Source organism: Hemitrygon akajei, chromosome 3, assembly GCF_048418815.1.
Source record: "Hemitrygon akajei chromosome 3, sHemAka1.3, whole genome shotgun sequence".
In the NCBI taxonomy this organism is placed as follows: Eukaryota; Metazoa; Chordata; class Chondrichthyes; order Myliobatiformes; family Dasyatidae; genus Hemitrygon; species Hemitrygon akajei.
Genome location: NC_133126.1, coordinates 130077760 through 130091945, shown reverse-complemented (window position 1 = coordinate 130091945; position 14186 = coordinate 130077760). Strand labels below are relative to the sequence as shown.

At 40.1% G+C, this 14186-nt stretch overlaps 1 protein-coding gene across 2 annotated transcripts in view; it reads left to right on the top strand.

Moving 5' to 3' along the window:
* epha4b (eph receptor A4b) overlaps window positions 1-14186 on the top strand; it is a 361017-nt gene that overhangs the window by 195561 nt on the left and 151270 nt on the right. The window contains exon 4 of one of the 2 annotated variants that reach the window (XM_073040809.1): window positions 9982-10137. The exons of the other annotated variant lie outside the window; for it this stretch is intronic. Coding sequence (XP_072896910.1) covers window positions 9982-10137 — 156 coding nt within the window. The remainder of the gene's footprint in view (window positions 1-9981; window positions 10138-14186) is intronic. 2 annotated transcript variants of the gene reach the window in all.

Here is a 14186-nt window from a genome sequence, read left to right as displayed (position 1 = left end):
CTCAACATGACTTTATTTCATTATGTCAAGATTTCTGACAATTGTCAGACCTGTTCATTTAGGGTAGGGAAACCCAGTGTAAAAGCTGAAGGCCTGAAGTAAACTGAATCTTCTCTGACATTCTCTGAAATGTCAACTGCCCTATTAAGTGGCTTACATTGTTGAAGATCACTTCAATTGAAGTGATGATTCTGCTGTACTTAATGCACCATTCTGGATTGGCCATAAACTGACAGTGAGTTCAGATCACAAAAATCACTAGAATCAGATTTATTATCAACCAACTTATGTCATAAAATTTGTTGTTTTGCGGCAGCAGTACAGTGCAATTCTTAAAAAAAACTAAGTTACAATAAGAAATATATTAAAAACAATTAAGTAGTGCAGAAAGAGAGCAAAAAATGAGGTCGTATTCATGGCTTCATTGACCATTCAGATATATGATAGTGGAGGGGAAGAAGCTGTTCCTAAAACATAGTGTGTCTTCAAGCTCCTGTACCTCCTGTCTGATGACAGCAATAAGAAAAGGGCATATCCTGGGTGATGAGGGTCCTGTATGATGGATGCTGCCTTCTTTAGGGATTGCCTTTTGAAGATGTCTTTGATTGTGGGGAGGCTAGTGCCCATGATGGAGTTGGGAAAGAATACAAACCTCTTCATCTGATCCTGCGCATTGGTCCCTGTACCAGGTGGTGATACGAGTCAGAAAGCTCTCCACGGTACCTCTGGAAAAAATTTACAAGAGTCATTGGTGACATTCAGAGTCTCCTCAAACTCCTAATGAAGTATAGCCATTGTCATGCTTTCTTTGTAACTGCATTAATATGTTGGGACCAGGATAGATCTTCAGAGATGTTGACACCTAGCAACTTAAAGGTGCTCACCCTTTCCACTTGCTGACCCCTGGTTTGCTTTCACCTGATTTCCCTTTCCTGAATTCAGATTCAAGTTCAAATTTTATTTATCACATGTACATCGAAACATACAGTGAAACGTGTTGTGTGCGCTAACAACCAACACACCCATAGATGTGCTTGAGGCATCCTGCAGCTGTTGCCACGTATCTGGTGCCAAAAAAGCATACTGACCACGTTCAGCAGAACAACACAGACCACAAGTAATCAGAACATTCCAAGCGATGATGACGCCTGAACACCAGACTCTGATCTCCAATTTTGCAACTCACATACATAGGGGTGGGGGGTGGGGGGGAGGTCACTGGCCTATGATTTACTGCCAGCATGGAACATTGATCCTGGAAATTGTTGCTGACTCCAGCCCTCATCTTCGTGGATCGATGGGACTGATATCCAACCACAGTCCTGTCACTGAGTGGAGGCTTAGACTCTGCCCTGGTCTGTCCTCTAATTCCCCCAGATCCCTGATCACAAATCCTAATTTGATTCTTAACTCCCCTCTCTGTCCCCAAATACACCTATGTGTAAGCTGCAACCTTGATGGAGGCTACATATCGGGGTCATCTTTGAAATCAATTCCTTATGAACTTCAGGAAGATGATGTTGGGAAAACACACACCAGCCCTCACTGAGAGACCGGTAGTGGAAAGGGTGAACAGCTTTAAGTTCCTGGGTGTCAACATTTCTAAAGATATATCCTGGGTCCAATATATTGATGCAATTCCAAAGTAGGCAGGCCAATGGCTTTATTGAATTAGGAATTTGAAGAATCTAATGAAATTATAACACATTCATGGATTCTGACGTCATTTGAGAGGTAGCAGACAGGAAAATTCCTTTGTGCCATCATCAACATGCAAGTACCTTCATATAATAACATCCTGAGAAAATCAGAGGACATTGGAAAGATAGGGTCTTTGAAGGAGAGAGGAAAAGCTGTTAAATATGCTAGCTGAAGTTAACTAATCAATATGTCATGATTTGTGTTTTCTTTCCTCTTCAGTCTTAGTGCTGTCCTACCTTGTCCCTTAACATATATTTCTCTTGACAAAATCTGGGTCCACTGCCAAATTGAAAGTGGTGCATTTCCTATTACAATCAGCACTCCCTGTTCTGTCACAGAAACCCTGACAGCAATGCACCTTTCAACAAAGGAAATTGAAAATTTGAATCAAGCAATTTAAGCTGAATTTGACAGAGACAAATGAATCAATACTACGGTTAGATATATAAAAAAATCAACAGACTTTGTGAACGGAACAGTTCTGTGAATTATGCATTATATAGATTGTACAATACTACTTGACCCTGGCATGTGCCAGGCAATAAAATGTGATCTGGCATCTTGCTGAGTCTAGCTGTATGTCAAGATCTAATTAAATACAAATCTTTGTAACTACATTTTGTGCATTATTTGAGTGCTTTGATTAAAATGCTCGTCGTAGTTAAACTTCAATGTCCTTTAATAAATGGGCTATATTATCTGTATGATAGAGAAAAGGCCACTGTTTATGCTTAAAGCAACTCAGTAATGAACGAACACAAAATGCTGGAGGAACTCAGCAGGTCAAGCAGTGTCTATGGAAATGCATGAACAGTTGACATTTCAGACTGAGACACTTCAGGATTAGAAAGGAATGGGAAAGCTGCCAGAATAAGAAGGCGGGGGTGGGGGAGGATGGAGGACAAGCTAAACTTGGATAGGTGATGCCTGGTGGGTGGGGGAGGGGAATGAAGCAAGAAGCTGGGAGGTGATGGGTGGAAAAGACAAAGGGATGGAGAAGGAGGAATTTCATAGGACAGGTGAGTAGACCATGGGTGAAAGGGATGGATGAGGTGCACTGCAGGGAGATAACAGGCAGCTGAGGAAAAGGGATAATAGGCCAGAGTGGGGAATAGACATAAAGAGGGATGGGGGAGGGGGAAATTACTGGACGTTGGAAAAATCAGTGTTTATGCCATAAGGTTGGAGACTACCTAGGTGGAATACAAGGTGTTGCTCCTCTTACCTGACAGTGAGCTCATCGTGGCAGGAGAGGAGGCAATGGACATATTGGGGATAGGAATTAAAATGGTTGGCCACAGGGAAATTCAGCTTTTTGCTAATGAAGTTTAGGTGCTTGACAAAGCCCCCCACCCCCCATTCTTGTTTGGGTCTTACTAATGTAGAGGAGGCTGCATTGGGAGCACTGGACACAGGAGATGACCCCAATAGATTTGCATGTGTGAAGTGTTATCGCACCCGGAAGGACTCTTTGGGACCCTGAATGGTGGTAAGGGAGGAGGTAAATGGGCAGATGTAGCTCTTCAGCCATTCGCAGGGGTAAGTGCTAGGAGGGAGATTCGTGGAGAGGGATGAATGGACAAGGGAATCATGGAGGAAGTAATCAGTGCAGAAGGTTAAGAGTGGGGTGGGGGGGAAGAGGTACAGATGTGCTTGGTAGCAGGGTCCCGTTGAAGAGTTTTTCATAAGAACAAGAGATTCTGCAATCGTCTTATTTTATTCCTCATTCTGGCCTCTTACCTCTTCTGCCCACCTGCCTATCACCTTGCCCTCCTTCCCCTCCCAATGCCCCTCCTCCTTCCCTTTCTCCCATATCTATCAGACTCACCTCTCCTATCAGAATCCTTCTTCTCCAGCCACCTACTACCTTCCAGCTTCTTGCTTCATCCTCCCCCCAACCCACTAGGCTTCACCTATCAGCTTCCAGCTTGTCCTCCATCCCTTCCCCCCCCCCCACAATTTTCTTATCCTGTCATCTTCCCCCCCCCTTCCTTTGTCGTCCTGAAGCATTTTGTGTGTGTTGTTCTGAATTTCCAGTATCTTCAGAATCTCATACGTCAATAATTAGCTAGTATATTTTTGTTTTGTCATTAGCGTTTTTTAATCGACAAATGCAATCTATTGAAAATACTGCTAGAAATGATCTGCAAATTGGACAGGATATTAAAATTGATTAAAACTCTGAGTTTTGTTCATGGCAAGGTAAGACGAGTCTTCATCAACTATCAGAATTTTGTGGTACGATCTCCAAAGTGCGGTGCAGGCAGGATCTGGCACATTAACTCTGTTGTACTCTCTTTGCAAATGCTGTTTATCTTGCCAAGTGATTACAGCATATTGTTTTTGACTTTCAAATTTACGGCATTGCACTTTCATAGTCTTAGTGTTCGGGGTTAAAATATTTCCACTTTCAGAAGAGTTTTTAATGATCTTCAGGATGGTGAATACAATCTTCTGGAATGAAAAATCAGTAACGTATTTAATATTGTTTCACTGCAATTATCTTTCCTGGTTTAGTTTTTGTTTTTTAAATTGTATCCATATTTGAATATAATTAACTCTTACTAAGATGTGGTTTATGGGTACTGGTCACCCTCTAAGATCAACAACTTTTAATTAAGCTTGATCCTGGGCATTAACGTATCTGATGACCTGTCCTGGGCACAGGATGTAAATGCAATCATAAGGAGAGCCTGCCAGCAACTTTAATTTCTGAGGATTTTGAGGAGGTTTGGAGAATCTAACAAACTTCTGCAGATGTCCTGTCTTTTTTTTGTTTTTGTTTTATATTTTGAGAGACAGCCCAGAATATGCCGTTCTGGCATTTGAGACATGTTGCCCAACAACCCCCAATTTAATCCTAGCCAAATCACGGAACTATTTGCAATGACCAATTAACCTACCAACCAGGAGGCCTTTAAATTGTGTGAGGAAACCGGAGCAGCTGGAGGAAACCCATGTTGTCACAGGGAGAATGTACAAATTCATTACAAGCGGTGGTGGGTATTGGACCCGTGTTGCCTGCACTGTAAAACGTTATGCTAACCACTATGCTACTGTGCTGCACCTGTTGAAAGCATCCTGACTGGTTACAGCAGGAATGTATGAAGCAGCAGAGAGTAGTGAACCTTGTGCATTACATCAAGGGAACACTCCTCCAAACCACTGGCAATGTCTACAGGAGCCAAGGCAATATCTATCATCAAAGATCCCCACCATCTGGGCCATGCCATCTTTTTGGATCTATGATTAGGAGTTATGAAAGCTTGAAGTCCCAAACCACTAAGTTTAAGAACAGCCACATTTGTTCAACAATTTAGTTCTTGAACCAATTAACAATACTTTAATCATTAGAATTTAGCAACATTAGGACCACATTGCACTTTGCTTCTGTTTTTGTTCTAGTAGTGTTTTCTTGGGGAAGATGCAGATTATTTATGTTGTTATGTGTGATGAGAAAACAAGATGGAGATGGGGGTCCAGAGTTAGCCCCCCCCCATGAACTATGCTGCTAACAAGAGAGAGAGAGATGAAGGGGGGGGGACATCCTGCTGCAGATGTGTGAGAGAGAGAGAGACAAAGATTTAAAGTTATGGCTCCATCGCTAATTGTTGACTTTAGCACCAAGGACATTTGGCCTGTTAGTGTGGATTGCTGCTGACACAGCAAGGAGGTGCCGGGTGATGGACATGATGGATAGCTGGCACCCCGGCAGGGGAGATAAAAAAGTGAGTCTGCTGAGACACAGGCAGACATGCCACTGGACAGTGAAAGAGCATTGTGCACCCACAGGAAGGTGGGTGTTTGGAGGATAGATTTGGGGGAATCGATCAGAGACTCACAGTGTGTGAAGGAGGACCGGCGGGGGCTTGTGTGTGTGTGTCCACCTTCACTTGGGTGACAAGCTCATCACTGAAGAACGGTCTGACTGAGAACGGGTGGGGGGGGGGGGGTCATAGTCGGTGACCACAACGGAACAAGAAGACAACGGAAGGTTTGCCTGCTGCAACTGCTCACCTCTCGCTCGCTCTCTCTCTCTCTCCAACGGTACCACAGCAACTACCTCGACTTAAATTGAACTGAACTCTGGGTCATCTTAAGACTATTCATTTACCCCTAGACTTCGATAGAGCTTGATTGATTCCTAATTCCATACTTCTGTATATATTATTGCTAGCCTGTTTAGATATATTTGCATTTTATAGTACTGTATTACTTTACTAATAAACACTTTTAGTTACAGTACCAGTAGACTCCAACGTATCATTCCATTTTTGCTGGCTTGGTAACCCGGTCATGGGGTACTGGCAAATTGGGGGCTCATCTGGGATTTGTCAACCAAACTGGGGGCTGTTGTATTGATTGGGAGTAAATGAGTCTTTCGCTTTTCTTGTGTATGTTACTTATATGCTAGCGCCTGAGAAGTTGCCACAGGTGAGTTTTTCATTGAACATAGATCAGCCTTGCATATAAACAGTAAACTCCTCTTTTAATTTTGAGTATTATTGGGCATCTATTCATGCCTAGCAGTGCAATAATCCGTCCTCAATCACATTCTGCACGAACTCTCTCCAACAGACTGCTGACTGGCATCAGACAACTTTAAATAAATTTCTCTACTTTTATCCCAAAGTTGCTAAAACCATTTGGCATTTTGCCTAGTTTTCTTTTTATAGATCAGAAGTAAAACCTTAATGCACTGCCATGATTGATTGGCTACTGTTAAGCTTTTTTTTCTATCCTGGCTTCACTTTTCTGCCCCTCCCTGTTTCACCTGTACAGTGCATTCTGTCAATTGGGCCATTGATTAATTAAAGTAGCTATGTAGTTGCAAAAACTCTTAAAGAACAAAAACTAATTAAGAAAATAGCCAGGATTCCTTTTGTTTAATTGGGACACTATGCCCCTTCATTGAGGCAGGAGACTGTTGCCAAGCAGTTTCTAACTAGGGTCAGACGCCCTTGTGTGATGGTTAGGCACAGCGCTGTGCTTTGAGTGAACAGTTTTTAAGTAGTGTCATTTGTGTGTGCTTGTGTTCAAAAAAAGTGATTATTGTCACTAATAGTTGATGAGAAATAAGCTGTAAAGCAATTCAGAACTGTTTTGCTCACTGTGATTTCAAGCATCGAGACTTGGAGATGCCATAAATGGCCATAAGTAAAAGTGACAGTTTCACTACTTCAGCAAGTTAGGAACTATGAAGAATTTGAAGATATCGACAATAATCCTGAATGTTGCAATGAAAATGAAGATTTGGAAGATGCAATTGTCAATAGCATTGTTTGAAGGCCATCCATTATCTGCACTGGGTGTCTGCGCCGATTTTGTTTATTTACAGTCAATCAAAAATGTACACTCCTGTAGATGAACTATTAGGAACAAATACAGTTTTATAGTAATAATATCAATAGAGTTCTAATTTGTTCTGTGTTTTATTTAAATACAGAAATTGTTACTCAGTTAAACAGCGTTTGCCTTTTTTTTAATACCTTTTTATCTGTTTCCATGAAATTTCGGCTAATTGAGGCAGCCAGTTAATTGGGCCAAAAATGTACTGGTGGCAATATGTTCTAATTAACTGGAATCCACTGTATTCCTATAAGTCAAGTATTTCCTGTCATAATTAAATTGGGCTTAAAAGGTCATGTATTGCTTAAAGTACTTAAAATGCACCAGAGATGGCTTCATGACAAAGAATAATTGTTCAGTAAATTTATGACTCACTAAGTTCATGTTGACTGTTTTATAAGGTACGTGATTAAATGTCACTGCACAAAGGTGGGAGGTGTTACATCCTTCATACCTTGCTTCCTTTTCTCAGTGGAAAATATGAGTTTAGTCCCCTGCATTCCTTCCAGTTGAAGATGAATTGTCAGTAATTTACAACAACTGGGTTTCATCAGGATTACAAATACAAAATGCAAAGGAACTGGGAGCTGAAGTGTGTAGCTGAATTTTCTGAGCTGTAGTACCCTTCGACCCTACACCATATACAGCTGTTCCTCTCATGATGATTGAGCCACCAATCTCAATCAGCCATCCTTATTTTAGTGTGAAATCCTTACTAACATTTGTGCTGTGAAGGGCTTCTGGAGACAGACTTTTATTCTGAGATTTGTTGGGAAGAAAACAAACTGAGCCAGTTAGCTAAAGGAATTTTTTCCAACATTCACGAGATTATTTAAAAAAGAAATAATCTGAGACTAATGTAAAGAGATTCTCCTTGTTTTCCCCAGATGCAGAAGTCACAGTAATTGGAAAGTTGCCTTACTTAATCACCTGTTTTTACTTAGCTGTAAAATTAACTGGTTACTTCCCAAAATCCAGTACTAAAGTGCAGATGGTGATGGAAAACACATGACTTTTTAGGTTTTCAGCATACAGCATTGAGATAGAGCAAGTTTTATATATCGTAGCACAATGTAACAAGTTTAGGATAGTAAATTTCATTTGGAAGAATGACGATTCTCTATCATCAATGGAAAATCTCTAGAGAAAGAGGGTCCCATTATATTTATAAATAGATCCCCTAAAGAAGCACAAATTAATTCCAGTAAAAGAATAAACAGCTCATTGGTGTTAATTTGTTGAAGGATATTACTGAAAATCAGAGAAATGTTAAACTGGTATTAAACCTTGGTTAGACTATGGTTGGGGTAATGTTAATGGTTTGGTACTATTTTATAAAGAGGATATAGAGACACTAGACAAGATTTAAAAAGTGTGTGCACTGGAGTAATTCCAGGGAATAGACCCATCAAGAAAGAATAAATAGAATGGAGTTTTTTAAATAAAAGAAGATAGGTGTAACCTAATAGAGTTGTTCTGAAAGGGTTTCATTGGGTAAAGAACTTTCAACTTTAGACCATAAATATAAGATGATCACCAATAAATCCAACACAGAATATAATGATGTTGAATTATACACTACAACATGTGACTGAGGAAACTAGCTACATTCAAGTCAAACCTAGATAAGAGCACAAAGGTAATGGGAGCAGAAGGATTTACTGATTGTAGGAGATAACGCTCATGTCCCCTTTGATATAGTTCCTGGATTCAGTCTGAACTCAGCCATATAGAGTAAAAATAATTCAAAACTCACAAACCACTTCAATTGGGTATTTAGTAATTTACTCCACTTGCAAGTATGTTTTGGCTTTTGGATTTTCCTCCAGAAAGAGCAAAAGTTGAGCCTTTGAGTAATTTTGACACAGAAGTAGATGCTTTGTGGATAAGCAAATAATGAAATATTTCTGGGGAAGGAAGTCCAATCAGATCAACCACAATTATATTAAATAGTGAAACAGGCTTGAGGGGTTGAATAGTCAAATTCTGCTCCTAATTTACACAGTACTCTGCAAAAGTCTTAGACAGCCTCTCTCTGTAAGTATGTGTGCCTAAGACTTTTGCACAGCACTGTAGTAATTTTATGTATTGCATTGTACTAATGCTGCAAAAAAAAAAAACAAATTTCATGACATGTGAGTGATGATAAACCTGATTCTGATGTGGCTGTCTATTGTGGACTGAGTGGGGGAAGGGGACAGGGAGAGGTGAATCACGGTTGGGGAGTGGGGAGGGAGCGAGAAGCACCAGAGACATTCTGTCGTGATCAAACAGAAACAATTTTTTGGAATCAAATGACCTTGCTGGGTGTCTCAGTGCTGGGTGTGTCTGCAATGATGCCAGCCCCTGCCCCCGGCAGTCCTCTGCCACCTGTCCCACACCCCTCCACAGTGCCCCATCCTGTCCATTCCCAACACCTTAGCCTACAACTTTTGTACAATACTGTATGTTCATGTGGATATTCATAAACCTGATTTAAGCAGTCTAATAATAGAGAAACTATTTGGATTTGAACACATTCATGTTGTGTGGCTAATAGCTTTTGCCACTTGTCTAATATATTCATTGGTTCAGCCAATCAAACCTGTTCTCTCTGTGCTTTCCGCCTGCACTCTCTTCCTCTGGGGACTTATTTTAATACCTTGTTGGTTCCTTGCACCATGCTGGGAAATGGTTAGTGAGTCTTTATTTTGTCAGTGAAATTCATGAAACCATTGTTAACGTAGAGCTCCCTGATCCTTTATTCTTGATTTATTTTGAGTTAGATGTCTTCTTGCTGCAGGTCTGGCTATAGCTAGTTGGATAAAAAGAATTTAGAGTGGGCTTGTGTAGAGCAAGTGACATTGTTACAGTGGATCTAAACTGGTGTTTAAGTAAGTTTTAATAGTTTGTGTAACCTGCTTCTACAGCTCCTTTTGTTTTGTATTTCAGCATGCAGGCCTGGTTTCTACAAGGCTTCCTCCATGGATGCATACTGCATGAAATGCCCACCTCATAGCTATTCGCATCAAGAGAGCTCATCACAATGTATCTGTGAAAAGAGTTACTACAGAGCAGAGACAGACCCACGAGCAATGCCGTGTACAAGTAAGTCAGTGGGTGAGACCAGAGTTATTGAAGCCCACACATTTCAATAGTCTGCTGAGGATTTCTAACTGTTCTTGTATGTTTGAACATTACAATATCACTTATTGCAGAAGCAATTTGATATTAAAATTGAGCAGTCCTGTGGTATTTTTGAATATTTTGTCTTTCAATCAACAATTTTCTGTAAACTGCCTTGGAATGCTCAGTGTTGATTTGTGGTTCTTTAATTACCGTAGTTGATTCAAACTAAAAGAAAAACTATGCAGTAGTCAGTAGTTGTATGTTCAACTAATTAAGATCAAAATAGATTCAAGTTCTAATATGACTGCGTGCCAGAAATGAAAGTTAAGTACAGATAAATTTCACGTGGTTGCTCATTGCTGCTGAGCATCACCTCTGAACCTTTGCCTGGCCCTGCATTAACTGAGCTTTGCAGTGGACAGCAGTAATTGTCTCAATCGTGGGAACCTCCTGTTGAAAGCTATGCTAGGTCCCAAAGCCTCAGTGAACACATCTGGGAATGAAATTGTCCTTCCTGTGAGTTTGGTCCATTTTGATCATAACTGTTTCAACATATTGTCTCCTGGGTAAAGCATAAAAGTCGATTCAAACTAAGTGAAAAGCTAATTTAAGAACAATCATTCAACAATAACTATTCCAAGGCAATTTACAAGGAGGTTGTGCCTTGGGCTGACAGGCCACAGTTTTTGGAATGGAGAAGCCTGACTCCAGTTCCTTTCTCTGACTGTTGACCTCTTCTCACCAAATCTTTGATATCTGATCCTAAAACCTGTAACATTGGACCACCCGAACCCACCTTACCAGCTCCACTTAAGAATTAGTACTTTAGGAGCTTTACTAGACACAATTTGATGCAACACACGTGACAGTGGGAATAACATTCCTGAGGCTTGGAAAGCATCTGCTTGCTCAAATAATGTCTTGGACAACATGCATACATGCGTGAAAACCACTCCCCCATAGCTCAAGATGAACCAGCAAACAGACTGCTTTGCTGTCCTGTTTTAGCCCATGTGTGATTGTGAGCTACAGTTTCGGTTTATTGAACCTTGCAGTACTTGTCATACTTCGGCCACTGCTTTTGATAATTGGCTTAGTACATCAAGGCAGATTTTCCTTTCCATTGTGTTACTTTTGTGACAGCTTGGGAAGGACACCCTCTGTCAACGAAGCTAAAGAAAATGTCTAGAGCTTGGCTAAATCCACCAAGACAGGTTTTATCTTCTATTAGGAGGTTGACAGAAAGCTCAGACTCAAATCTAGTATGACCCATACAGGCAGTAATAAATGGAAATAACCTGTTAAAAGCTAAATGAGATGTCACATTGAAAATTCTATTTAATTATACCATTAGCAAAAGGACAGTGTGCTGTGGATAAATGGATAAATAAGTATTATTCCTACCTTTAGCCTGACTGTATTTGCAATAAATCGGAAAAGAATGTTGTGTATTCATTGGGGTTAGGGAGAATTTAATGTTCTAATGTAGCAAAACTATTCGATTATTCTCCCCTTCAAATTCTGGTGCTTATTTACTGATGCCACGCTCCCACTGTCAAAAAGATTGATTGATAGCCCCAATCATTTAAATGCAACTCGAGCCACAAAACCTGCAATTAAAATTTCTATCAACCGTTAAAGTACTTATTAAAAAAAAGCCTAAAAGCACCAGGAAACAATTATTTATTTAAATCAACCAAATTAAAGAAAAAGAAGTTTGCTTTGTATTTGTGCATCTGTCAAGGGCTCTTTCTTGGATTGTAGTCAGTGGGCAATTATACTTCCATCAGGTTAGCTGGGATAATTTAAGTGGGAAAATTTGCTCTTCCCCCTTCCCTCCCCCACACTGCTCTTTGGTTGCACCTTACAGTTCCTGCATTCTGGTTCGATCCTTGTCTAGGGTGCTGGGTGTGTCAAGATTTGCCCAATATCTGTATAGGTTTCCTCCGGGTGCTCTTGCCTCCTCCTAGGTCCCAAAATTGAGCTGGTAGGTTAATTAACTATTGGAACTTGCCCCTGTTGGTGGTAGATAGTGGGGGCATTGGAAGACAGAAATAAATTAGTGGGGAAATGGGCCTGATAAGAAGTGGAAGAGACTTAATGGGCCAATGACTCATGATGTTTGAAAATACAGTATGAATACCAAACATGAGAAGTCAACAATGGTACATTGTTGCCCCGAGATCACGAACTGCAGAGTCAAAGTGAGAAACCTCTGTTTTCACTTGGTAGTGTTAAACCTCCATCTGGTAAATCGTGAAACCAAACACTTTCAAGCAGAAGTGACCATTTATTTTTAAACCAGAAGATCCATACCAAAACATTGGGTTGAGGATCAATACTTGGAGTTGTTAGGAGCTGAAATAATATTTGATTAAACACAGGGGTGATAGAAGTGACAGGGCTGAGGAGCCAAGAAGGAGTGAACACAAACATGAGGGCAAGAAGTTTGAACCAGATTTGGAAAAATTAGGGGTTTTATTGGAGTTCTAGCAAATATGAAATATCCAAGATTCTTTTCCTCCAGTTAGTTGATCAACAATTACAGATTTATTTAGTCTACTGCATTGAACCACCAATATTTATGATGCGCACAAATCTCATGAATCTCCTCCTTTATTTAATTCTTTCACAGAACTTAACATTTTCTCTTTCCTTTCCACCTTTTCTCTACCTTTATCCTAAAACATGCTACTTCTCTAATTTCCAGTACCAGATGAAAGATTATTGCTTGGAACGTTTCTGGCTTGCTGAATATTTCCAGGATTTTCAGCATTATTGTAAGCTGTGTGGTTGTTTATGCAATAGATGATCCATTTTGTTGTTTATAATACTAGCTTTATATTGGAAGTGCTGCAGGACTATAGAAGGGAATTTTCAGTTTTCTAATTTGAGCTTCAAGACTATCAATTTTTATCTATAGGAAACTTATTTGTAACTCAAGAACTAACACTCCCAGGTTACACTGATTTACTGCTTGGTATCACTCAGCAGGATTAACAGTCTTTTTTGACATATGTCACTGAAAATAAGCAGGTGGAAATTGCTTGCAAAATGTGCCATTCGTGCTGATTATAAATGCCACTCTCCGATAGTGTGCTACTGGATTAGGTCCCAGAGAGAGAATGTGAACACATTAGTTTTCTGTTCGACTGAAGCTCAGGGGTGCAGAGGTTAACGTCAGCACCAGCTATTTTCCCTGGTCAGGTCATTGATCTCTTGACAGGCCAAAAATTAAAGTTGGTATCTGGCTTGGACCATGACACACTTTCAATCATCAGTGCATGGGGGAGTCTAACTTTAAAGGACTTGTATCCCAAGCCGAGTCTTTAATTAGCATAGAATTACAGTCTGCAGCACAGAAAGTACTTTGCCAACCTTCGCACTCCTCATGAATCTCCTCATACTTGTCTTCATCCTCCTCATATCAAAGAATTATCACCGTTCTGCGTGGAAAATGGGTAATTGTCAGAATGTTGAATTCTAAAGTGTTCCTTTGTATTTATTTTTTGAAGTGTTGCAGTTTCTGTGTCTATGAAACTTACTTGGAGCTTCAAAAGTTCTGAAGGCAAAATCTGTGACTACCCTCCTCAGCACGTTTGCATTGCTAAATCCTCTCTTTTCTGAAGATAAATACAAATGCTTTGTTTTGATATTCCTTGCAACAGAAGTGGTGAGATTTTACATTTGTTATGGATGGATGCCTTAAGCTTACTGCAAAGTTAGAAGTGACATCTTCTCCCCCTTCATATGAATGATTGTACTCCAGAAAAATATGATGTCAATCCAGTTTGAATGCATTCATAAAAGATGTGGGGAAAGAAAGCACCTAAAATGAGATTTAATTTCAACTGCAAGCAGTCAGATAATAGTAGTAGAGACACAAACAGGGTTTAGGAAGTCTATTATAATTTACATATTTTTAAAGAAAATGATATGCACCTTAAGTACAATTGGGAAATTTCCCAAGCTCTTGTGAGGGAACTTGAAAGTGAATGTGGATTAGAAAGCTGAGCAGAGTGTTAGAC